We start from the raw sequence: 27,162 nt of genomic DNA on the forward strand, positions 1-27,162 counted from the left end.
GTCTTGGCTGTTGTGATTAATGCTGGGATGAACCTGGGCATGCATGATCTCTTTGAGATTCTCTTTCTGTTGCCTTTGGACGTCTACTCACAAGTGGGCTAGTTGTACCAATTACATTTCCGCCAACAGGGCGCCATGGTTCCCTTTTCTCTGTCTCCTTGCCAGCTCCCATCTCTTGTCTTTTTGATGACAGCCATTCTGACAGGTGTGAGGGGTGTCTTTTGGCTTTGATTGCATTTCCCTGAGGATGACGGACGTTTGGCAAATTTTCCTGAGCCTGTTAGCCATTTGTATGTCTCCTTTGGAGAAATGACTATTCCCATTTCTAAGTCAGAGTATTAGTATTTTTGCTTTTGAGTCGAGTGAGTTTCCTGTATGTTTTGGGTATTAACCCCCTTCTGATACATGGCTTGCAAAGACTTTTCTCCCATTCTGTAGGTTCCCTCTTCATTTTTTGGACTTATTTTTTTTCTCCATGCAAAATCTTTTTAGTTCAGTGGGGTCCCTCTTGTTTTTTAGTTGCTTTTGTTGCTTGTCCTTCTGGTGGCCAGGAGCACCTTTCCATCAGAGGTATGGTAGAAGGGAGTCTTGGGTAGAATGTTGAATCCACCTAACTCAGATCTCTGGTAAACCTCATATCCCAATTTAGTCTCCTTGTTGTGTCATTCAAATTAGTTCATTCTCTATTCAGCCATCTACTTACTGTCTTCATTGCTTTTTTAAAAACAATTTGGCAAAATACGTATGAACGAAAATCTTCCATTTTAACTATTTCCAACTGTACAATTCAATGGCAATAAGTACATTCGATAATGTTCTACAACTGTTGCCACTATGTATTTCCAGATAGTGGTTTCAAAGATACCTAGTTTTACTGGCTTTTTCTTTTTTTTTCTTTATTTCTTTTCTTTTTTTTTAAAAGATTTTATTTATTTATTTGAGAGAGAGACAGTGAGAGAGAGCACGAGCGAGGAGAAGGTCAGAGAGCGAAGCAGACTCCCCATGGAGCTGGAAGCCTGATGTGGGACTCGATCCCAGGACTCCGGGACCATGACCCGAGCCGAAGGCAGTCGTCCAACCAACTGAGCCACCCAGGCGTCCCTTACTGCCTTTTTCATTACCCCAAACAATTCCACTTCTAGTTACATCCCCCAAAGAATTAAAGACAAGTATTCAAACAAAAACTGGTGCATGAATATTTATAGCAGCACTATTAACAGTAATCCAGAGGTATAAGCCACCCCAATGTCTATCAGCAGATAAATGAATAAGCTAAAGTATATTCATGTAGTGGAAGATATTTCAGCTCTAAAGGGATGAAATGCTCGTACCTGCCCCGACCTAGATGACCCTTGAAGACATGCTCAGTGAAAGAAGTCCGACACAGAAGGGCACATATTGTATGGTTCCAGTTACATGAAATATCTTCATTACTATTAAAAAAAAAAAGATTTTATTTATTTATTTGAGAGGGAGAGAGAGAGAGAGAAAGCATGAACGGGGTGAGGTGCAGGGGGAGAAGCAGGCTCTCTGCTGAGCAGGAAGCCCAATGCAGGGCCTGATCCTGGGACTCAGGGACCATGACCCTGAGCCACCCAGGTGCCCCTGTTCATTACTTTTTGTCATCTCTGTAACCCCTCTGCCGTGTTTTTCACATAGTTATTTTTATTTACACTGATTTACTTTTTTAGAGATATAAAATTTCACTGTCGTTTCTTCCTAGGTACGGAAATCTGTGAAACAATGGGTTTGATATGCTAGTTCCATTTTAAAATATACATTAGATAAAGCAAATTCAATTCTAAAAATAAAAAGTTAACTCCTGTGCCATCTAAATGTACCTGTCTGTGAACCACCTGAATTACACCCATGACATTTAGGAAAACGGCCTTTGGTTCCTCTTGGCAATCAGTTCCTTCTTGAATGTGGTCCACATGGCTTCTTGCCCTTGATTTAAGCTGTCCAATATGGCGGCCGCTAGCCATATGTGGCTATTTAAATCTAAATTAATTAGAATGAAATAAGATTTAAAATTCAGTTCCTTTGTCTAACTGTTCACATTTCAAGTGTGCAGTAGCCCCAGGTGACGAGTGACCCCCACTTCGGACTTTACAGATAGATGACAATTCCATCCTTGAGGAAAGGTCCATTGGCCAGTGTTGTCTAGAGTTGGCTTTGGTTGTTCCTGTCGAACTAGGGAAGCCCCCTCTCTCCATACCCCGTGCTGAAGTCCATCTCTCACTCAGCATCCTCACTTCTCGTCACTTGTTCCTGGCTGACCATTCATCCCCCAGCCAGCTCCGAAACTGACCTACTTTTCCAATGTCACCAGGGAGGGCCTGGTGCCAAACCACAGCGTGGGACCTCCTCTCGCCGCTCCCCTTCCTGCTTGCTGCTCGGCCAACTCTGGCCTCCCGCCATCTTGCCACTCTCTCTCCCTCTCGGGCTATTGAGGCGAGGATCTCCTCCCACATAGCACTTTCCAGCTTTCCTGAAGGGCCCCATTCTGCTTCACACTCCCATTTTGTGTTGTTCATCAAGTGTGAGAAGACATGGCTTCCTCCTAATTCCGCACTTCTCTCTACTCTGCCTTGTCTGTCTTGCTCTCCCTTTCCCTGGCTTTTCTCTTCCTTCTTTTGTCCTTTTACTCTTACTTCTACTCTCCTCACATTTATTTCCCTGTAGTTCTAAACTTAACCCTGAACTCTTTGGAAAGGAAATAGGAGGAAAGGCTGTGATTTATGCAGGAAATCCAAAGGTTGCCAAACCCCTCGTTGGCCTAACAGTTCTCGGCTCTTTAGGAAGCAAATCCATAATTTTCATCTCCATCAAGGAAGTGGCCTAGCGAGGGTAGGCGGAGATATGGATATTAGGGCCGTGGCTGGGATTGCAAAGCTGAGTCTTCTGGGGGACACATTTCCACACCAGAAATCCATGGCAGGACGTGAGCCATTATTATTGCTGAATTTACACAGGGCTGTCAAGTTTCATAATGCGACTGGGCAGCATTTAGACCGCTATTTAAACCAGGACATAGTCAACTCTGTCGTTGATGGTTCTGAGGTGTCAGCCAGCACCACGGGACATTCTCCACGCTGCTGAGGACTCCAGCACTGGCCAGATGAAAATCTGTCCTGTTCATTCAGCAAATGGTCACTGGTTCCCTACCATATGCTGGACGCTGTGTTCAGGGTGTGGGACGCATGGTGAAAATTCAGACATGGTTTCTCTGTTCCCCAGGAGTTTAGCCTGCAGCAAAGGACAGTATGTATGTGTGTGCGTACACTTGCATGCACGAGTGTGTGAAAAACTATAAAAGGTGGAAAGGGAGGTGCCGAGGAAGTGATGGGAGTCCTCAGAATGGGACGTAGGCTGGAAGCTTGGTGAGCCTTTTGGGAAGAGGTGAACTCAGTGGTAGGTGGGCTGAATGGGCAACTATTTAGGGGATAAAAATCTTGGTATTCATTGAGACTTTTGTGATTTTAAGTCACGGGAAACCAGCTCTCATTGACTTCAGCAATAATGAAAGAAAAAGCCAGAAGGATGTAGTGGCCCATTCAGCTGGAATGGATGGGGTGTGTCTGTGATCTGGCATATCTAGATCCAGGATCTGATGATGTCTTCAGATCTCTCTCTCTCTCTTGCTCTCTTTTGTGTTTCTGTCTATTATGGTTCACTGTTTCCCACTGTGAAATGGGGAAGAGCATCATGTAGGTGTGGATAAACATATTTTCATTGTCACGTCTCCTTAAGTCGGTAGAGACAGTTATCCCCTTTCACTGTAATTAGAAATCCCAGAGAAGGAATCTGATTGGATGAGCTTAAGTCAAGTACCCACTGCTGAACCAGTCACCATGGTCAGAGATACTCCCTTTGGCCATGTAGAGGAAGAGCTAAGGAAATGGAAGTAGCCAGAAACAACCAGTTATGACTGCTTTCCCAGTGGAAGGAAGTGTAGGAGCAAAAGCCAGGAAGTGCGAAATCACAAGGACATCATGAGCAGTTTGGGTTTGCTCCAATACAGGATATGTAAGGAACAGTTTTAGGAAGTAAGGTGGGAAGTTAAACTTGGCTAAGGAGCATGGATTTTATTTCTGGACAATAGGGAGCCATTTTAGGCTTTGGAGCAGAATTTTACATAATCAGGACTGAGGTTTAGGAACATTGATCTGGCAGGTAGACTTGTTAGGAGTGTGGGGGGCGATGTACAGGGAATCTGGACGCCAGGTGAGGTGTTGGAACAGTTCACCCAGAGTAGAGTGAGCCCTGCTTGAGGTGTTCTGGTGGTAAGCAACGGAAATGAACTCTCCCACTCGCTTAATTTGAACAAAAGGAGGTAATGAAGAAGGAATCATAGAAAACCTGTTGGGGCTTTACTGGGGCATCTTAAAAAATCAGAGTAAAAGTTGAACAGCCCAGATTTGGAAAAGTCAGAAGGGGAGGCTCAGTCATTGATGGAAGAAAGTCACTATTATCCTGGTCCAGATGGGACAATTCCCAGTCTCTGTCTCATCTATTAGGCTTCAGATTCCTAGGAGAGAGAATCTGGTAGATCCAGCTTGGGAAGGGGTGCACCCCTTCCTCTCCCACCAGAAGTATTTTTTATGTCCAGAGGAAGAATAGACATTCAGGTATACAGATAGGATGCCTTTCCCAAAGAAGAGGGTGTATTGCATATCAGTTAAGCCACCCTAGGGGGGAATCCTGGGTTCTGCTAGGGGAAGGAACGTGCATATTCTTAAGCTTGAAATTAGGACAGAGGTCACATGAAGGGTCCACAGATGGGTTTTATTTCATTGAAAATACTATTTTTACATGAATTTGAGTGCATCCAGCTGGGATTTTTATCACTGTTAGTAGATAACATTGCACCTGCCCATTTCACTCCTGGGTTTTACCTGCCCTGTCCCAGGAAGCGTGAGAGTTTGTGATCCCCCTACGAGCTCCACTTGTTGTTTGCCCTGGAAAAAAAAAAAAAAAGTAGAAATGGAATAATAGAAGACTAAACAGGTTAGGTCCTCCTGCTGATAGTCTTCTAGCATCAGGAACTTCAGCTGAAAATAGATTATCACCTGTTGTAGTTATTGATGTTCCTGGTCATGATTATTTGTTCTCCCTAAACTCTGAGTGACTTTGGAGAAAGGACTACAAGTTGTTTTCTCACCATCTTACCTTCTGCGTGTTGCTGGCATTGTAGTAGGTGTTTGAATTGATGCGTTTGCTAAGGAATGGGTTCGAAGCATTTCAGTAGATGTGCTTTGGAGGTATTGCTCTGAATTCCTGATCCATAATCTATGGTCCAGGTTTTAGCAGCAAATGTTCCATGTCCCAGGAAACGCCTCCGTGCTGGGGAAACTGGGATAGTTCGTTACTTAATGGAAGTCGGTCAAGAGATGCGTGAATTGTAGGCCCTTGTCACACTCGGAGTAGTCCTGCCGTGAAAGTTCTCGGGTTCACTGTGTGCTTGCTGTGCACTGAGTGCTGGTGTCCTCCCCCAAAATCATTGTCGGAACTCTAATCCCCAACGTGATGCTATTTGGAGGTGGGGTCTTTGGGAGGTAACTAGGGTCAGACCTCATCTGATGGGATTAGTGCCCTTGTAAGAGGAGGAAGAGAGACCAGAGCGTGCTTTTGCTCACTGCCATGTGAGGACATCACGAGAAGATGGCCATCTGTAAACCAGGAAGCAGGCTCTCCCCGGATGCCAGATCTCCCAGGGCGCCATCTTGAATTTCCAGCCTCCAGAGCTGTGAGAAACAAATTCTCATCATTTAAGCTTCTCAGCTTATGGCAGTTTGTTAGAACAGCACAAACAGCCTAAGCCCGTGGTGTTACCCCCTTTTAGATACGGGATTGAGCTGAATCTCAGAGGCCTTGATTATGGGGACGGTGCCAGTAATGGTGGGTTGAAAACTCAAGCTCCTCTACCCTGCACCTGACGTTCTCAGAGTTCAGAGTCCTGGGTTATGAATTTTGTCTTCAAGAAGGTCATTCTCTAGCAGAGGTGGCAAAGTCATGCAGGTTATGGTGACCGCCAGGCCGGGGACCTCCTTACACATCACACTCATCAAAGACCTGTATTCTCTTTTCCTGGCAGATAGTAGTATGGGGTTGTATTAGCCAGGGTCCTCCAGAGAAACAGAACCAAGAAGCTCTAAGGTCAGAGCTTTATGATGGGGACTGGCTCACGTGATTATGGAGCTGAGAGCTCCCTGGATCTGCTGCCTGTGAGCTGGAGGCCCGGGAAACCAGTGCCATGGCTTGTGGTGCAAAGGCCTGAGAAGCAGGTGCATAGATCCATGAAGACAGGTGAAAATGCACGTCTGGGCTTGAGCAAAGAGAGCAGATTCTCCTTCCTCTGCCTTTTTGGTCAGTTTAAACTCCATGGATTGGATGAAGCCCACCTGCACGGGTGAGGCTGGTCTTTACTCACCCTATTGACTCAAGTGCCAGCCTCTTCCAGAGATATCTTTACTGACCCATTCAACAGAGTGTTTTACCTGCTGTCTGGGCATCCCCTGGCCCAGTCACATAAAAGTCACCATTACAAAGGTCTTCAGAAAGAAATGTCCTTTAAAAAATTTACTCCAGGTGACCTAGATAACAGAGGTCCTGTAAGAGGGGAGCACAGCCCCATGAACAGTCGGGGTGGAAAGCCGACAGGGGATGTATCCAGTTTGGAGGCATCAGAGAAGCCTTTATCAGGGAGCCATTCCCCCTTGACATGCATGGTCTTGAAGGGCAGCCAATAAACATGGCGGAGGGGATGAGAAGGAATTACAGCCCCTGGGTATTGTGTGGACAAAGGCATGTGGCTTGGCTTATTGTCACCACTCGGTGCTGGATTTGGTGTTCGGTCTGGAAAACGCCGTCCTGAGGTGAAGATTAATGCACTGCTTTGCAAATCAAGTCAATAACGGTTGAGCACACTGTGCCCGACAGCATGGTGCTCGATAAACATGAATGGCCGAAGCCAAAACCTGATCTCTGCTTCTGTTGAGACCAAATGTGTGAATGTGAAATGTTTAAGGAACAGTCGGGGATGCTGGATTGCTAAGTGCTATAAAGTGAGGTGTGGATTAAAATGAAACTAAGGAAACGAAGGATTAGCGGGAAAGGCCAAATGGGATAAACAGAGCTTGATTCACGGCTTTACCCTCCCCCGAAAGGTGTTAGGTTTAGATTGAAGGTAATGGGGAGGGAAGATATTTTGAGTGAGAGGAACAGCATATACTAAGAGACGGGGGCTGGGAACAAACGCATTGTGTACGGAGTAGGGGGCGGGGAGAGTCAGGGGAGAGGATTGAAGACTGAAGAGCTAGGAAGGAAACAAATACACAGTACCATGCCCACTTTTTTCAAAGGCTTTGGATTGTATTTTGGTTCAGATAGTCACTCTGGCACTTAAACCAGACAGAATCAATTTCATTTTCAAGTGACAGAAAGCCCAGAACGTAAGAGTGGCTTTTCAGTAGGATAGGCATTGAATTGTCTGTCTTGTCAACAAGTCCAGAGGTAGTCCAGAGCTTATGTGGTGTTGCGTGGTGCCAGGGACCCGGCTTCTCTGCCTCGTGGCTTTGCCATCCCTAACCAGTGGTTTCCACCTCACAGTCCAGACTGGCTGCCAGTGTTCCTGCCATCAAAGAAGGGTCCATCCTTTCCATATATGATACCTCTTACACATTATGAATATCACGCCTTCTCCCTTGCTTTCGGCCAGAGCGAAGGCACATGGGCATACTTAGCTACGCAGAGGGCTGGGAAATGTGAACTTGATTATACAAAGCTAGGTGCACAGCTAAAAATGGGGGTTTCCAGTTACTAAAGTGGAAGAGGAGAGAGGATATTAAGACCCAGGAGTATCTGACACCCTGCAGAGCCTTTGGCACCATCAGAAAACCCTCCAAGCCTCTGTTCTTTCCCTGGAACATGGGGTAATCCATACTTAGTTCTTGGGGTAAAAATTCAAGTAGCCTATGGAAAGTTTCTGGTCCAACATTTAACACCTGTTTGGTGCTAAATATGTTTTCATTCCTTTTGTTGTTGTTGTTGTTGTTTTTTAAGGTCATTGTTATTACTCACTATATCTGGGGAAGTGGACAAGATCCTTGGTCTGCCCAGTTGAAGACCAGGGTCTTTGTATGCTGCATTGTCAGGGAACAGCCCCTCAGTTGTTTTCTGGCTTGTTGATTTCATTGATTGATGTGAGCGGTAGAACGTTTTTCCAATAACAGTGCATAAGGGAATGCTGGGTATTAGTGATTCAAGCAGAGATGGGAATAATAGAAGCCCACGGGCTTTCCCTTCTTCACCCCCAGCCTTTCTCCTCTGCCTTTGAGTTCCTTCCTTAGATCCCCAGTGACCCACTGGGCACAAGTAGACCCCCACTGGACAGATAGATAAAGGAGGGGTCATTGTCAGAGAGAGAGAGAAAACAGGACCGAACCGAGGCCTTTCAGTTCCTCGATAAGTAGGTGATGAGCACTTGCTTTATGCCAGGAACAGTTCCCGGTTCTGAAATGGGGTGCAGCAGAAAATGAGAAACGGATGCCCTATCCTTATAGGGCCCGTGTTCCCGGGTGGGGGTGTATCTGAAAATTCTTGGATACAGTCACCCTTTGAATTAGTGTACATCACCTCATTCTGCATACTGTGTGTGTGGAGGGGTTTCCGGGGTGTAGGGGGCTGCTTCCATGTACATCTGCCTGTTTGAGATCGTGAAGAGCTTAGCTACGTAGATACAGGTCATCAAGTGAGCTCATGGAAACTGCTTGTCCCATGACCTGGTTTTGTTCCCCCCACCCCTTTGGCTCTCTTGGAATTGATGCTTATTACATGGGATTTTTCCATGAACCCCTGTGCCAGCCCGTTCTGAATAGTTAGGTGAGGCAGAGCCATTAGAGGTTAACGGTGATGTATTTGGTGCTGCTTGGGCGGCAGTACAGAAGACGATCCAGAATTGCAAACATTTCCAGAACCTCCACCAGGCTCCTGAGAGAACCGCATGTAGAAGGAACAAGAGCCCACGTGGGATCCCGAGAACGGCTTCCAGCAACTCCTGATAAAGTATAATTAGGGCATGTCTCCTAGATCCTAGTCTGTATGTCCCTCTCCCAGTGGAAACTTTGGCCAAATGGTTCAGTGATGCTGTTTGGCAACATGCGTAGGAGGAACGGTCCTATTCACAGAGAATGCTTTGCCCTAACTTACTTAGTACAGTTTTAGACTATAAGGTTGCGTTACAAAAGACAGCATGTGTGTCTAGTCCCCCAAAGCCGCCTTTGGCTCTGATGTGCTCACGAAATAGAGAGGGGGATGCCAGGCGGTGTGAAGGGGTCTATGTCCTTGCACCATAGCCTGGCCTGGGGATCCCGTGGGACTCTGAGCAACAAGACTAGTTCCTCTTCCCTGGGGGTTGGGATGTAAGGAAGCACATCGCCTCCCTTGCAGCCCTGGGATTAGCAACCAAAATAGTCCTCCAGCATCTGAAAGATGAAAGCCATTTAATCTCACATTTTCGGAGGAGAAAAGATAATCGTGTGAAACCATGACAACTCCCGTTACTGCCCCCATCCCTTATTACGTGCCGAAGACTCGGCTGGCCACGGCACACACCTTACCTTACCACGTTCCATCGAAGCTCAGCCCTATAATTACACAGCGGTGTGGCCGTTACAACCTTGCTTCTATCGAAAGGGAGACAGATGGTCTGAGAGTTTAGGGTTACTTACCTGTGATGGGAAGCAGCAGCACAGCATTCTAACTCAGGCTGATTTGAAACTCAACGGTTGTCTCACAGATGCACCTCGGTCAGGCCGTGGCATAGGACATGAGCCTTGAGTGAACACGGTCCTGGATGCCTGGGTCTGGCCATTCCTTTGTTCCCTTACCCAACACATACTCCTAAGCTCATGCTGCAAGCCGCCCTCTTCTAGGTGTTTTCGAAGCCCAGTCATAAGACAAAGATCCCTGCCTTTGTGGAACTTACCATCTCCTGTTCTCATTTTTAAAAAATCCATTCTTGCCCAGTCAAGGCAAGTGACGTTACTATCTTTGAAATGGGCCACAACGGTTTTGAGTTGAAAGAGCGAATTTGGCGATCTGTGTGTTGGAGTGATTATACTTCTGTCCTGACCTTTGAGTCTGAGTGAGCTCTGGGGTCATACCTTGGGCAATTGTTTGGGGGAAATGGGAAAGCACTGACGAGCCTGTGAAATTGAGCACCGGGGCAAAGAGGGGGGTACAGTCAGCTGGGGGCTTGTGCAACGACGCGGTGCACGCATGCGCCTGGGGAGGGGCCCGAGCTCGGGCTGGGAGCTTAAGAGGGGAGAGGGTTGATGCCCATCAGGGACCGGTTCAGGAAAGATGGGGTGGCGGGGTGGTGCTCAGACACGCATCAGAACTGGAGGGATCCCAAAGGACCACGAGAAGGCTACAGAGAGCAGAAAAATGTTTTCAAAGAATGGGAGTGTCCCGAGGAGCGAAAAGAGGCTTAAGAGAACAGTGACCGTTTTCAGAAACATGTAAATTACACGACAGACGAAGAAGGGTGAGGAGGCATTTCAGGGAGAATGTGATTTGGTGGCGGCGGCGGGGGGGGAGGGGCTCCACCCCCCCAAACCCTGAGGGGGATGTGGGAAATGAACCAAAAATTGAGAAACACTAAATGTGTTATAGTGGCATTTGTGAGACAGAAAGAGAATTAGTCTGAAGGGGAATGGTGAATAATAAATATGTCTTGAGAACATTTTAAATAATCAGATTTTGGAAGTTAAAGGAGACTTATGCCCATAAAGATGAAAGAGAGGAAGGAGAAATCAGAGGGAATGAGACATTTTAAGTGAGAGTTCAAGGAACTTCGACACCCCATATATGGTTGGCTTTTCACCAGAGGGCAGAGAGACCCCTGGTCACAGCCGTGAGAAGCATGGCCTTAAAAAGACCAGGTTGGGGGCCCCTGGGTGGCTCAGTGGGTTAAGCCTCTGCCTTCGGCTCAGGTCATGATCTCAGGGTCCTGGGATCAAGCCCCACATCGGGCTCTCTGCTCAGCAGGGAGCCTGCTTCCTCCTCTCCCTCTGCCTGCCTCTCTGCATACTTGTGATCTTCCTCTGTCAAATAAATAAATAAAATCTTAAAAAAAAAAACAAAACAGGTTGCCTCTGGGGTGGGGTGTTAGAGAGTATGACAGGGTGGAAAAATGGTAAATAAAAAAAAATGCACAGGAAATGTCCATAAATCTTAGCTACTATTTATTAGGTAACAGCCATAAAGGAGGTATAGTGCAGGGCATTTTAAGGGCACCGGCCCTAAGGCTGCCCTGAACCCAGGAGTTAGGTAACGGTGAGCTGAAACCATGTGAGAATGTCTTGGCTGGTTCACACAGTTGAACCTGATCCATTTTTTACAAGGAAAGAAATGAAGGCTCAGAGAATTTTAAATACAGTGCCCAACATGACACAGGTGGGAGCAAAGAGCCAGGCTTTGGATCCCTGTTCCATTTTCCAGTATCCTAGAAATAGAAATTCATGGTTTTGTTTATCAGCACCAGCTCTGTGCCAGGCTTTGTGTCTGGCACTAGAAACATGATGCTAAAGGCGGACGCAGTCCCTGCCTTCATGATGAGTCCCGTCTAGTGGTTAAAAAAAAAACAGCAAAAACCCAAACCCAGGACAGTCAAGAAGAGCTGACCAATCACAGTAGAAGGCAAGCCTCGTGTAATCTTAAACTTTCTGGCAGCGCATTAAACAAGGAAAAAGAAGCAGATGCTATTAATTTTAATAATACGTCTCATTTCACCCAAGACGTCTGAAGTGTTTCAACACGAGATCAGTCTAAAATGACGCAGGAGATCTTTTGGCATGATTTTTCCCTCCGGAGTCTCCGGCTCCGGGGTGCGTTCCGTCCTTATGGTGTCTCTCGTTCAGACTGACATGTGCAGGTGCGCACCGGTCACGTGTCCTGGTGGCTGTTAACCCCAGGCAGCGCAGGTCTAGGAAGGACTTGACAATGCAGGCCGAATTTCATGGCAGTCCTGTTATAGGAAAAATTGCCTCTCTGTTCTTCAGTGTTCTTTCTGATCGCCTCCTGTCTGCCCTTTGCAGGGCACAGAGTTCAAGCAGTCGGCAAGTGTTCCTTTCATCTGGTCTTGGTGTCTGTTACACACCTACGCAGATACCGAAGGAAACTTGTCCGCGTGTATGGCCCATAACTTTACGTATTTTCTAGTTTAGCATTGTGTATGTCACGGACATCTAAAAAAAAAAAAAAAAAAACCAAAAAGCAGAAAACCAAAAAACAACTACTTGGCTTTGTCATTAGTGGTTGGTAATAACACAGTGGTTGGACCCTTCTGCAAACCCCCAGAGCACCCCCATCCGGCCACATTTTGCCAGCATTGCTTCCCTGCTATTTACAGCTCCTGAAGAAAATCGCAAGGATGGAAATCGAAGCTCAGAAGCCGCCCGGAATTTCTAATATTTCATCTGGTCACTAAAAGTTTATAATCCATTTTGGAGAGAGAAACAAAACAGTGTTAAGATTTTACGGTTTAATACAAGTACCCAGCAGGTGTTAATGGGGACCAAGCAGTGGGGTGTGTAATAGGATTTCCCTAGGTAAAGAATTCTGCTTGGGAGCCGGTTTAGATGGGGAGAAAGTCTGAGAAAATATGAATTGTCTTTCCTAGACATTGGTTGGGGGAATTGAAGGTAGTCGGTGCTCACATCCTGCTAACTTCATAATGAAATTACTGTTCAGCAAAAAAATTCTGTTCGTGCCGCACCCACCACCCCATACCTGCCCAAGGGAGTGAGGAAGGACTTTTAATAAAAAAAACAGAAGGAAAAACAATAAAACGATGTTAGTGTTGAGTATCCAGACTCATCGGTCCAGAATAGTGAATCCTAAAGGAACACAGAAAATGAAGGGGGCACGAGAACATCTGTCTAGTGGTTTCCATGTAATCGGAAGAGGAGTGATCGCGTCTAATTCCTCTCCCGGCTCGTGCCGCCTGATCTCACCGCAAGACGGGAGAAGGGGAGTGAGTAGAGGAAGTAGAGATGGGAAGTAAGGGAGAGGGAGGTTTGAGTAAATTCAGCCGGCGCATCGAAAGATCTGGTTGTTCATGAGTCCACGCTCGCTCCTTGAGCCAAATGGCAACTGTGATGTTCCGGGTTGTGCGCCCCGCATAACCTTGAGAATGGCTCTCGCCATGGCCACGCGTCTAGGTCAGAACCACAGCCTTTCCTCTCTGGTCTGCCTTTTCCAAAGAAGATAACCAACTGGATATTTCTGAATCTCTTGATAATTGGAATTTTCAGTTCCCCCTGCCTTTGGGTCATGGGGTAGATCCATCCCGAGTTCTGTCCATCCCAAAGTGTCGGCCATTCAAACCCTGGCCTGGTAGCTAATTTGATTGAGCAACATCAACCAGAACGATACATTAAAAACCTCTGAGTTTGGGGCAGCAAGTACGGAGACTTGATCATGGATACCGGACTAGCCCTGGTAAAGGCCGATCATGGGAGAGTCCGTGACCAGTCTTCCAACCTGTTCCATGGTTCTGTGCGGTTGGCTTGGTGGTTTCCCCCCTGCGGGGCATCGCCACCCATCGCCCCTGGCCGAGTTCACCCAGCCAGCACTTCTTCTTCCTTGCACTGTGTCTCCTGCTGCCGGCTGTGCCTCTTGCAGTAGAATCAGCCACCATCTTCCTCAGGCTCTTGACCAGCCTACTTAGTACGTGTCTCTGATTTTACACTTCGCTGTTCTCAGCTGCAGTTCCGTATTAGAGAACTATATGTGTTTACTTTGTTGTTTTTCCCACCACAGTTCTTGGCACAGGTCATGGTAGGGAGTAGGTATGCCAGTGTCTTTTGGATGGGTACATGGATGAATGTATTGATGGGTAGGTGGATGAATGGATGGACAGAAGGATAGACAGACGGATGTAGGCATGGCTGGCTGGCGCTTCTGGTGAGGATATCTTAATGTACTCAACCACCGAACATGAACCCCAGCCCTATGGTGTGCCAGACAATATAATAAGGCTAAAAATAACCACGGGAAACAAAACCGAAAGTCAACTGGGAAAATATAAACGACTTAATTTACACCCCTCACACACACACACACACACACACACACACACACCCAATTAATGACTTTTTTTAAGCGATAAACAAAAATGAAGTTGTCCTTCAGTGCAGAGAAGGAAAGAAGCAGTTTTATCTCTGCTTCTCTTGCCAGCAAATCTATGCATCCCTCCTCTGTTTAAAACCTTTCGTAGATCTCTCCAGCCTTCTGAACAAAACCCAAATGCTTTAGGGTAGCATTCAAGGTCCTTTAGGATCCGGCCTCAGGGATCCACACCAGAGGAATCCCACTGCCCTAATAGCTTATTAAGCTATTCCCTGTTTTCCCCAGCGTGTGCCACGCTGCCAACCTTTGCTGACTCTTCTTTCCTCAAGGTGATGCCTTTGCTCAGAATTCTTTTCTCCTTCTCCTCGTTTTTTGTTTTTTTTTTTAATTTATTATTATTATTATTATTATTTAAAGTAGGCTTCATGCTCAACACTGAGCCCAATGTGGGGCTTGAACTCATGACCCTGAGATCAAGACCTGAGCTGAAATCAAGTCAGACGCTTAACCGCTTAACCAACAGAGCCACCCAATCACCTGTCTCTCGCCTCTTCTTAACTCCTTTTCTCTGCAAGATTCCCCAGGAAGCCCCACCCCCCCGAGCCCTTAGCCTGAGTGAGGGGCCTCCCTCTGCATTCCCGCTTCTCCCAGTCTTAAGCATCCCTCCGTGAGCGGTGTTCTTCGTGCTGTCATTGTTAATGTGCCTGTGTTACTGGGTGGTGAACGTGTGGGTAGGAGGGCGGACAGGCACTGTGGTTTTTATTTCCATATCTATAGGACTCCCCATAGGGCCTGACACATAATAGACACGCAGCAAATAGTTGTTGAATCAACAGAAAATATCCTACCAGGCACCTCGCGTGCCCCCTGGAGGAGAGTGGTTACTCTCCGCTCCTTCTGGAATTGCAGTGATATATTTTTTCTGTTTTTTAACAGACACTATTTGCAGGAAATTTGGAGAACACAAAGATACACAAAAGAAAATAAAAGGTACCTGTAATCCTTCTATGCACAGACAAACCTTATTTTTATCCTCTCCTGCTTATTTAATGTGAAAGAGTGAGCATTTTCTCCTCTCCATTAACTTGTCATCGAAAATATGATTTTCAAAACCCCAAATAGTTTATTGAGTGGATACACAATATTTGGGTTTTTTTTTGCCTTTTCCCCAATTTCTTTACCTTGTCCTGGGAGACCTGATTTCCCCCCCCATATGACACAGCCCAGGGCAGACATGTGACCAGTTAGGACAGTGTCTCGCTTTTGAATTTTTCATACTCTTTTTCTCCTCGTTAATATTTTACTTCTTCAGCTACTTTTGGAATTAAAGGTGTATAAACCAAGAAAATGCCGTGGTCTCGAGATACCCTCCCTGTCTCTCTGGGATCTCTAAATACTTCAACCCACCATACTACCTTCATTGAGTTTCTGTTAATTGATGTGTTCCCTTGGAAGTCTCCAACAATATCACCTTTTTCTCAAGCTACAAAAGATGTGGACTCCTGGGGATCCTGCCCCCCAAATCCTGGGAGGGGAGCTCTGCCATGCCTCCCTCCTCGTCCACATCCAGCCTTTGAATAGGGGTGGAGGTAAGATGGTCATAAGGCAGACAGACGTCCTGCGCAACAGAAGTGCTAGGACAGTGGTTGGCCACGCGGGTGTTCCATAAGGCAGATGCTGAGATGTTGTCTTTGTTGCTTCTCCCCGACCTTCACATCACTGATTACCTGCTAAATATTCTCCACCTGATCTTGTTTGGGGCGACTCGTCCTCCTCCGTTGGGGCCACGGCAGAGCCGAAGCCAACATCATCTCTGACCTGGAGAATAAGCACACTGTAACCCACCCCTCCGTACTCACTCTGGTCACCTCCAACCCCCTCTCTACACAGCCCTCAAGTCAAGTCTGATTGTTTCGACTCCTTGATTAAAATCTTCAGTGTGGCCTTAATGTTTTAAAACAAGGACAAATGGGGTACCTGGGTGGCTCAGTGGGTTAAAGCCTCTGCCTTCAGCTCAGGTCATGATCTCAGGGTCCTCAGATAAAACCCCGCATCGGGGGGGGGGGGTCTCTGCTCAGCAGGGAGCCTGCTTCCTCCTCTCTCTCTGCCTGCCTCTCTGCCTACTTGTGATCTCTCTGTGTCAAATAAATAAATAAAATCTTAAAAAAAAATAATAAAACAAGGACAGAACTCTTAAATGTGGCATAAAAACCTTGGCACCATCTCTCCTATTCACCTTCTCAGCCACACCACATCCCACATTCTTCTGTCTCTCTCTGCTTCAGTCTCATTGGTTTGCAGAGAGTCTCGTGTGTGTACAGCCACAGGGCCTTTGCACCTACTACCCTTTTTACCTCGAATTTACTTATGTCTTTTTTTAAACCTCGTTAATGCTGACTCATCTTTCCAGTGAAGCCAGACTTCCTCAGAGAAGCCCTGCCTGACCCCTGTTTCACTTCCAGACAGGCCACCCACGTCACTCTGATAACGCTTGTCATAGATCTGTAAATGATTAATGCCCGTTCTCTCCTCTAGACTGGAAGCTTCATGAGGGGAGGGATCATGTCTGTTTCCTTTATTTTGTTGTTGTTGTTGTTGTTTGTTTGTTTCCTTATTTATCCTGGGTCAAGTGTCTGAGTCCTGGCATGTAGCAAGCGTTTAGTAAGATTAGTGGGATGAGTAAAGAGTAAGTGGAATACCATTCCTTTGAAGTTGCATCCCATATGGTCAAAGAGCCAGCAGCTTCCTTTAGGGAAACTTGTTAAAACGTAATAGAACATGCTTTAAGATCTCCTGTAATGTCATTTGAACAGAGGTCTCTGGGTGCGGCAGGGCCAAAAGGTACTGTCGCATGTGCTAATGACAGTCCGTTGCTAACATCTGTATAGAGTGGGGGATTCCAAGAGTGAGTAGAGGCTCCTGGAAACGAGTGCCTGGCCAGTTAGCAGTGCCAGCATGGGTACCAGTACTCCCACACAGAGAGGCCACTTGTCGCAGGTGATGATGGCCATGTAAGCCTCTCTCTTCTGTGATTTACCCAGATGGTGCCATCCACTCATCTGACCTCTTTCCTTCTTCCCTAAAAACTTGTCTTTCTCTCTTCTTCTCTATAGATTCATGGTCAACGTGACATGGGATGGCAAAGATTTGTCCTTCACTGAGGAAGGCTATCAGGTGCACCCCAGGCTGGTGGTGATTGTGCTGAACAAGGACCGAGAATGGGAGAAGGTGAGCATCCTTCTGCATGTGGAGTGCTGGGGGTGGGAAGGCTGAAAGCGTGGGCGTGGAAGGGCTCAGCAGCTCCTTTCCCCAGCACATTTCCTGCTGAGTCGCTCCAGATCCCATGCCACCGCTAGGAGCAGATCTTTCTTGGCACGAGTTGGACCAAATATCATAAGGTGTAGCTGGAATGCTTTTTCTGGGTCAGCTTTGGTAACTGTGTGCTGTTCCTTGTGTTATCTTCTCCCGTCTCATTGGGAAGGGTCCTTGAAGGATTTAGGATAAGTAATTTAAAGACTAAAGGTTGGTTCACGTTGTTGGAATAGCAAAGGGTTACCATAGAGCAGCAATCTCACCAGTTTGCCTATCCCCATATTAAGTACCGTGTTTACACATTTTGCCATGTACCTAAACCCCTATATTTTCGCTTACATTGTCTTTTACTTTAAATCAACTAGTTCCCAAAACTTAAGTGTATCACTTCTGTAAATCACAGATAGGAGAAGAAGGTTATAGTCTTCATAAGGCACATTTTCTAGGACATATACATTAACTCTTGAAAAATATAAAACATAACTCTACAGGAAAAATCATCACACTGCTCCCCCCAACAAGCCGTGTCCTGAGTCAGACAGGGGAAATGTCACAGGGGTTTTATAGACAACCGCATGCAAACTATGGCAGTATCCGCCCCACTTGCCCTCTCTCCCCACCAAATCCCAAATTCCTCTCCACACCATCACATAAAGAGCAGAACAAAAGATAGTGAAAGGAATCCTGGGTCATTATCTTGTCTTTCTTGACAAGCAAAGCATGGCTTCTGAACCACCTCAAGCAACTTGAAATTTCACTTTGTACATCAGACGGAGCTTGAGAGATCCTAGACGATAGGAAGATGTGGGATATGTGGTGGGAGCCGTACTGTAATTAACTAGGATCAGAAGAAAGTACTGTGGAAACAGAAGCATTGACTTTGGGGGATCTGGGATGGTTTCCTAGAAGGAAAGATAGAAAGAAAGCTCTGGAAGATTTTTGCTTGCTACACCCATCAGCTACAAAAGAGACTTACCTTAAAGCATACTTAGAAAAGTCACCAGCAGTCTGAAAAGTCACAAGCAGACCGTGTCCTGGAGCATAAAACAAGTCTCAATATGTTACAAAGGATGGAAATAATGGAGAATACATTTTTGGACCACACAGTGTTAAAATAAAAGGTTATAATAAAAGTAGATCCAGGGAATCCCCAGATGTTTGGAAAATAGATAATACTTCTGAATAGCTCATGGGTCAAAGAAGAAATCAAAACACATTAGCAAATATTTTGAATGAAATGACAATAAAAACACAGCATAGCAGATTTGAAGAATAAAGCTGAAGGTGTGCTTAGGGGGACGTTTATAGCTTGAAATAATTTAAAAAAACAAGGCATGTGTAAAGTCATTGATTTAAGCTTCTGCATTGAGAAGCTAGAAAAAGAAGAGCAAAGTAAACCCAAATGAAATTGAAGAAAATCAAAAATATAAGAGTAAAAATCAAGATAGAACACAAAATATAGCGAAAATCAACAAAGCGAAAAGGTAGTTCTTTGAAAAGATTAATTAAATTTATAATTTCTAGGAAGAGTGATCACATGAAACAGATAAAAGACAAATACTAATGAAAAAAGTACTAAAAATGCAAGAGGAAATATCACTATAGTCGTTACAGATCCTGCAGACACTAAAATGATAAAAAAATTATGAATAATGTATGTCAACAAATTCCACTATGTATATAAAATGGGTACATTTTTTGTAAAACAAACAATAAAACCCACAAATTTCCAAAATGACCTAAAAATGAAATGGAGGTCTGAAGTCTCTAAGTTTCTAAACTCTAAACTTGCTAAGAAATTGAATTTATAACTGAAATCTTTCCCATTTCAAAAACAATAAAAACTCCTGACCTAGATGGCTTGGCTGTGAATTCCATCAGACATTTTAAAAAGAAATAACACCAGTCTACATGGTGTTTCAATATATTAATAATCAAATTCAAGCAATATATTTAAAAAATAATATATCATGGATAAATAGTGTTTACCCTAGGAACTCAAGATTGGTTTAATATTCAAAAAATAAATCAATGTAACTTACCATATTAATGTAATGAAGGAGAAAAATGTAATCTCAGTAGATGCAGAGAAAGCATTTGACAAAATCTGATATATCCATTTGTGATACAGGAGGGAGATTTCTCAATCTGATAAAGGTTATCTATGAAATTCCTATAACTCACATCTCCTAGAGTGATGAAATGATGAAAGTAAATCTACAGGCATGCTTTCAATTGCTTTCTGAGGAATAATTATGAAAATGGGGGAGAGGAAAAGTCTTTTTTTTTTTAAAGATTTATTTATTTTAGAGAGAGAGTTTGTTGGGAGTGAGGATCGTGGCGTGAGGACAGAGGGAGAGGCAGAGAATTTCAAGTAGATTCTACACTGAGTGTGGAGCCCTACTTGGGGCTCGATCTCACAACCCGAGATCATCACCTGAGCCGAAACCAAGAGTCAGACAGAACCGACTAAGCCACCCAGGCACCTCAAAAGGAAAGTCTTTTTAATAAATGGCGCTAAATTAATCAGATATCGGTATAGAGAAAAAAAAAATACCTTGACCCATAGCTCACATTATACATAAAAATTACTTACATTTCAGACCTAAACGTAAAAGCTAAAACAGAAGATTTGAGAAGAACATTTAGGAGGATATCCGTGTGATCTGAGAAAACAGAATGCAAAAGGCATTTAGTGTATAGTAAAAATAGCAAACTGGGGATGCCTGGGTGGCTCAGTCAGTTAAGCGTCTGCCTTCAGCTCAGGTCATGATCTCAAGATCCTGGGATCGAGCCCTGCATCAGGATCTTTGCTCAGAGGGGACTGTGCTTCTCCCTGTCCCTCTGTGCTCTCTCTTTCACACACACACACATGCATATATATTCTCTCTCTCAAATAAATAAAATCTTAAAAATAAATAGACTGAACTCCATCAAAATTTAAAATTTTTTGTATTTTTCTCATGTGCAGACATTGTTAGAAAATGAAAAAGGGATGCCACAGGTTGGGGAAAAAATACTAACTCTCTGTGTATATCCCAAAGGGCTCATGTCCAGAATATATAAAGAACTCCTATAAATCAATAATAAAAAATAAAACAATACAAAATTGGGAAATTAAGTTAGACACTTGGCAGAAGATATTACTCAGATGGCCAATAAGTAAGTGAAAACATGCTTACCACTGTTGACCATCAGAGATAAGCAAACTAAAACCATCATGATCTATCACTTCCCACCCACTGAATGGTTAAAATGAAAAAGACTGACAATACCAAGTGTTGGTAAGGACATGGAGCAACTGAATTTCTTATATATTTCCAGTGGGAATGTAAAATTACAGCCACCATGGAAAAGTGTTGGGCAGTTTCTTATAAAGCAAAAAGCATACACAAACCTTCCAACTCAGCAATTACATCCTAGGTATTTACTGTAAAGAAATAGAAACATATATCCCAAAAGTAATATTCGTATAAGAATGTTCATCACAACTTTACTCATCATGGCAAAACATCAGAAGGAGTGCGACTGTCCATCGACAAAGAATGGGTAAATAAATTATGGCATATTCATAAAGTGGCATGCTACTCATATTAAGGAATGAATTGGTAATACCTAAACCTAGAACACGGATGAATTGCCAGAATGTTATATGGAACAAAAAAGCCAGAGACCTAGAGGAATATACTGTATAAATCCACTTATGTGAAGTTCAAGAAGAGGCAAAACCAGTCTATGCAGTTCGATACAAGGATAATGATTGCTTTTGTGACAGGGGGCCATCCATAGGAAAGGGGCCCAGGAGCTTTCTAGAGTGATGGCAATGTTTCCAAAGGGACCTAGGAGCTTTCTAGAGTGATGACAATGATTCCTATCCTGAACATTTGTCAAAATGTGTCAAACCATCACCCAAGATCTATTTATTTTATTGCATGTCATTGTACCTTAATTCAAAATAATTTTCAAAACCCTTCAAATTGTGATACCCAGCACAATTAACTATTAGTGTTTACTGAGATTTTGTATTTAACTTCCAGACCCGAATACTAGTTATGTCAACAATAACCATTGTTCATTTAACACTTACTCTACTTCTCCTCTAGGTTGTACACCCAAGCACTGAATCACACTTCATTTATTCATCCAAGAAATATTCAGGGCTGACTGTGTGCCAGGCACTATTCTATTCTTGGTGCTTGGAATCTATTAGTGAATAAAAAAGACCCCCCCAAAAAAAAACAAAAATTCTGCACTCATGGAACTTAGATTCTAGTCTGCATGTGCAGGAGCATGGGGTGGGAGTCTGTGTTTTTTGTGATACTTGAGGAAAGCATTGGATTCTAGTGGACTGGTTTCTGGTCTGCCCTGTGGCCCACATCTCCATCACTGAGCTGGGCTCTTCTGTGCATCTGGCACACTGAACAGGCTGGGTTTTTGTTCTTGCTTTTTGTTTTTGTTTTTACCTGTTATGTTTTTCCATACCCACACCTTCTTTTATCCATCCTTCACGCTCTGGGTTTTCTTTCCTCTTAGAAATGCAAAGCCAACATGCAAATTATTTTTCCTATTCTTAATAGGAGATAGGGGACGTGGGCATTTTCTGCTTTCTGTGATTGTGTTTCGGGGTTATTTTTCAACCGTTTGAAGTTATACAACCTGAGGATCACTGTGGAACTGTGAAATCATCCTCCTTGGTTGGATTTCACCTGTCCTGGGTCAGGCTGGGCTCACACCTATGAATTTTCAGTGCTGCCTTTAGGTCTGGCTCATTTGCTGGGGAGCGTGTTTACGGGGAGGTCACTGCCATGCAGGTGATAACATTCCATAAAAGAAAGCTGCCCTTGATCTCCTCCGTTTCCAGACACAGAAAATGCCCTTTTAATATTTTGTGTGTCCTTTTTCAAATTCCTGTTGAAATACGACAATTTCTCAAAAAGGCAGTTCAGGGAATTACTGCTAAATTGAGCTGAGAATGTACAAATGCTTCCTGTCGTTGGTCTATTCTCTTGGCACTCGGGGGATCCAGTTCTTCAGAAATAACTCCTCGTGCTTCTGTCTTGAAGAAAGAGGAAGCCAGTGGAGCAGGTAAATACCAGTCATGTTATCCTTCAGTCTGTATGCCGGCAGCATGCAGGGTACAGTGGGTCATCAGACGGGATGGCCTGCAGAAGGAAGGAACTGATATTCTGGGACTCGGAGATGACGACTTTCTATCTCTGAGGTTACCCAGTGGCATCACTGGAAGCAGCAGCATGTAATGAGGGAGTCTTGGAAATTGTGATAAGCCCTTGGAGGGGCCTTTGCTTTCTGCCGGGTCCTTGTGTGTGGCTGGTGTGGATTATTCCAACACCATGACCACTGCCTGCCTGTGTCTAGCAGACATAAAACTCCATGCCAAGCAGTCTTCTTCTTACAAATCAGGATTCCCATCCTCTTCGCCTCCACTTTACCCCAGTAGTTTTGTTCTGCCTTGGAGCTTGGTGGGTTTTGGAACAAGGCCTCCCAGAGATGTTTGAAAACAGTACCATGGATGCAAGGCAATTGGCAGCCCAGACCAGTGCAACCAGAACTCCCTGGGAATCAACTCTATGCCCACCATTCTAGCAGGCAGTGGGGCTTTTCCAAGGATGAGTAAGAAACCATTCTCCTCAAGTAGCTCATGAGCTAGCTTTTGCTGGGGTGAGAAGGATGAACTTGACTCAGCCAGTTGGGGTAAGCTCCAAGATGGTAGGGCCTTCGAAGCTAGGGTTTGAGCATAGACTGGATTTCTCCAAGTTGAATCATTTTCTCTTTACCTGAGTAAAAATGCTTTGGGAATAATTCTGTTTACCGTTTTTGGGTTACGCTAGGTATAAAATGAAATTATATATGTGTACATGCACACACAGATACACACGTACGTACAGACTAGCTTTAAAATGGAGATCAATTTAGAAAGAGACACAGAAAGGGAGAGATTCAAAGAAAGATTTTGAAAGCAGTTTTGAATTTTTTGACCACAAGCATTAATAGGACAAAACCCATACATACTAAAATGAAATGACCCTTTTGTTTTCTAGAGAAGCAATGATTAAGGATGATAGAGGTGCCACAGAAGACATGAGAGAGACCCATCATGTCTTCCCAAACCAAGAGTCTTGCTCCAGTGCTCTGATGCATCCGCCTTCCCTTTTTCCTTTCTGGTCTGTTTCGATTCTCATTGGTGCCCTTGGTGCCAGCTGCCTTCCTCGCGGGATGACTCCTACATCCCTCACACACCAGCCCAGACCTCCCAATCTCCGTGCTTGCTTGCAGAACACCCCTATGCAGAGAACCCACAATCCTCCAACTTCCTCCTGTCTAAAGCCAAAATCATCATCTGTCCCTCCCAAATATGGTTGTTGTCCTTTGTCCCAGCGTAGATATCTTCATTCTTATCCTCCCAATGGAAGATATTTGGTTGTCATGGGCTCATCCTCTGCTCCTTGATATGCCTGTTCCTTTGAGCATTTTCCCCATTTTTCTAAGGACACCGTTCCTGGATAATCTCAAGTGGGTTAGGTCGTTTCCACCTTATTTCTACAGACCTGTATACTAACTCCTCAGAGTGTTAACACTTGAGATTGTCACTCTTTGCTTGCATAGTTATCTACACTTAGACCATGAGCCCCATTTGGGAAAAGGTCAGTTCCGTTCATGTTTCATTAGATCTGCCATGGGACTTTGTTTCTAGTTCCCAGAAGGGTCTCTGTACAAGCTGTTGGGCATGATGACTTCAGACTTTAGATACCATTCATTAAGAGCTACTCTGGACCAAGAGCTATGGTAAGAATTTTATGTGCATGATTTCATGTAGCTTTTTCAACAACTCATCTCAAGGAGGCATTTTGATTTCTTCCTCACAAATAGAAATTCAGACTAGTGACCAGTTTCAGATGCCCCAGCTAGTAGGCGGAGGAATCAGGATGTGAGTAGAAGGCTACCTGACCCCAAAGGCTGCATTCCTAATCACTACATTTTACATAAAGACTAGAAGAGGGACAGGGATGTTTTAGAGAAACTGAGAGTTCTTCCCACCTTTAGAATGGCATCCACTTTCTTTTTCTCATGGGGGACAGCAGATTCCACCCAAAGCCAACTCACTGGAGCTTGGGGGATAAATATCATACTTCAGAGACCATGTCTTTTCTGGTCTGTAGCAGTTCCATCTTCTAGGATCGTACCCTTGTCACTTGTTTCTTGTGCATAATTAAGAAAATGCCACTTAAGGAAGGAATTCCTGGTGCAGAGATGATACAGGAGATCTTTGAGAAAGCTTGGACTGACAACTGGAACGTACAGTTCTGATGAGACCCATCAGCATGTGATCAGATCTAGGAAGGCTTTCCCCAACAATGGTGTATGCATGGGGTACAGTTGTAACATGACATGATTTCTACTTGTAGATTGCTGTCACTCCCTTCTTTCTAGATCACTGCATTTTAAGTACCCCTTCGTCACTTCCCCACCATATGTAGCCTAGAATGACTCTGTTAGTCTCAAGAACGGATGTGAACGTGCAGAAGATCTCTGGTGTGTGTTTGCTTGTATGAGTTTGTGCATGATAACAGTAATCTGCAAACAGGTTCATCCTGAGAAAGGGTTGAAGTAGTTATGCAAGCATCGTACTTGGCTTCTGCACACACATATTCCAATGATTATGTGAAGGAAGTCATGGAAGAAAATGATCATTGAGAAACCACTAGTAAATGATGAATTGGTTGAACAACTGTGTGCATTGCTGAAAGGAAAGAGCAATGTTGACACCTTTTGCAAGCAGGTGGAAGGACATTCTGGCTTCTCTTGTGTGCTCACTTTGCTTGGAAGATGGTGGCAGCTCACTGAGGAAGCCATGAACTCTGGCTATCACTAGCCCTTAGAGAAGACAGTTTGTTTCCAGGTTTTCACTTTTTCTCTTACTGTTCGATCTCTGGTGCTCAATTGCTGAGATTTACTATTTATAGAATGGATATAAGAATGGATGAAAGGTTGATTTTCAAGGGACTTTCCCACATAAGGAACATCTTTCAGTGTTGGCCATTCAAGTGTAGTTCATAGGACTCCCTGTATCAGAGTCACTGGGGGAAAGGTGTAAAGGCCTTGTCCCTACTTTCAAACGTATGGAATGATCATTTCAGATTCTGCTTTTTTTCATATGCTCTCCTCATGATTCTCATGCCCCTTGAAGACCTAGAACCATGGCTTTAGAGCATAGATAGACTCTTTGTGACCCTGAAAAAATGGTCTCGTCTATGTCATCCTGGTTATCAGAACTTTTTGTTTCTTAGACTTTGTGCCTCTTTCTTCCTTTGGAATGCAATGTTTAGTGGCAAAGCTTAGGAGAAATGGTATGGGAGAAAAAGAAATAAGCAAATAGTAGTTTTGTTGCAGAGTGAGACAGTACCAATGCCAAATAAAATAATCAGTTCCTATCCCCTGGTGTATCCTCCATAGATCCTGTTATTAAATGGTTTCTTTTTTTGCTAAATCTGTCCCCCATAAACAGAGATGGTTGGATATAACCCTTATGCATTCACACATGTATTCCATCAAACAAAATGTCTAGAATGTCTACTGTGTGCATGTCATTGTGGAGGGTTGCAGTAATATACAGACCAGTCTTCAAGATATTAGAGTCTAAGGGAGCCTGGGTGGCTCAGTGGGTTTTGCCACTGCCTTCGGCTTGGGTCATGATCTCGGGGTCCTGGGATCGAGCACCACATCGGGCTCTCTGCTCAGTGAGGAGCCTGCTTCCCTCTCTCTCTGCCTGCCTCTCTGCCTACTTGTGCTCTCTACCTATCAAATAAATAAATAAATAAATAAATAAATAAATAAATAAAATCTTAAAAAAAAAAAGATACTAGAGTCTAGTAGGGCACAAGGAGATGCTCTTGTGGTATGTGCCACAAGAGATGTTCTGATAGAACTCTACAGTATTTAGAGAAGATGGACATTATGTATAGGAGAAGGATTGAGGGCATCTGTACAGAGGACTTCTCGTTTAGACAAGTGTCAGAGAATAAGCATGATCTGGACTTCCGAGTATGTGTGGGAAGGCCCAGAAACAAGGAGTTCAGTGTGTTTGAACCATAGCTTGTGTGATAGGCAGAATTCTAAGAATGGCCCCCCTGTTACCCTCCCCTGTCAGAGGGTGTGTGGGTGTATATGAGGAGATACGCCTTCCATGATTGTTACGTTAGGGAGCAGAAGGGGTTGTCTGCTGACGTTGAGTTAATCATGCTGGGCCTAATGTCCTTCCGTGAGCCTTTAAAAAGTAGAGACTTTTCTGTAACTAGTAGCAGAAGAGGGCAGACAGATTCAAGCATGGGAAGGATTTGACTGCTAGGCTTGAGGATTGAGAGGCCACGTGACAGGCATGTGGGATCCGCTGGGAGCCGAGTTCCATCCCTGGCCAGCAGCCAGCAAGGAAGCTAGGGCTTCACTGTCACGGCCCTCAAGGAGCTGGACTTGGCTAACCACCTGTAGGAGTTTAAAAGTAGATTGTTCCCAGGTCCTCCTCCAGGAGCCCAAGCTGGCTGACCTCTTGATTTCAGCCTTGGGAGACCCTGAGTGGAGAACCCAGTGGAGCTCCACTGGACCATGGGCTTGTGGAACTGTGAGGTGTTGTCAAAGGGTGCTGTTCCAGGCGGTGATGGCGGAGACCATTTGTTCTACGACCACAGCAAATGAATATGG

At 44.6% G+C, this 27,162-nt stretch overlaps 1 protein-coding gene across 3 annotated transcripts in view; it reads left to right on the forward strand.

Moving 5' to 3' along the window:
* Positions 1–27,162, forward strand: part of GRIN2A (glutamate ionotropic receptor NMDA type subunit 2A) — a 600,982-nt gene that overhangs the window by 464,635 nt on the left and 109,185 nt on the right. For all 3 annotated transcript variants that reach the window (XM_013055156.2, XM_004750396.3, XM_004750397.3), the window contains exon 5: positions 17,250–17,364. In XM_013055156.2, coding sequence (XP_012910610.1) covers positions 17,250–17,364 — 115 coding nt within the window. The remainder of the gene's footprint in view (positions 1–17,249; positions 17,365–27,162) is intronic.

The sequence above is a fragment of the Mustela putorius genome, unplaced genomic scaffold (assembly GCF_011764305.1).
Source record: "Mustela putorius furo isolate JIRA1106 unplaced genomic scaffold, ASM1176430v1.1 tig00004007_pilon_pilon_pilon, whole genome shotgun sequence".
Classification (NCBI taxonomy): domain Eukaryota; kingdom Metazoa; phylum Chordata; class Mammalia; order Carnivora; family Mustelidae; genus Mustela; species Mustela putorius.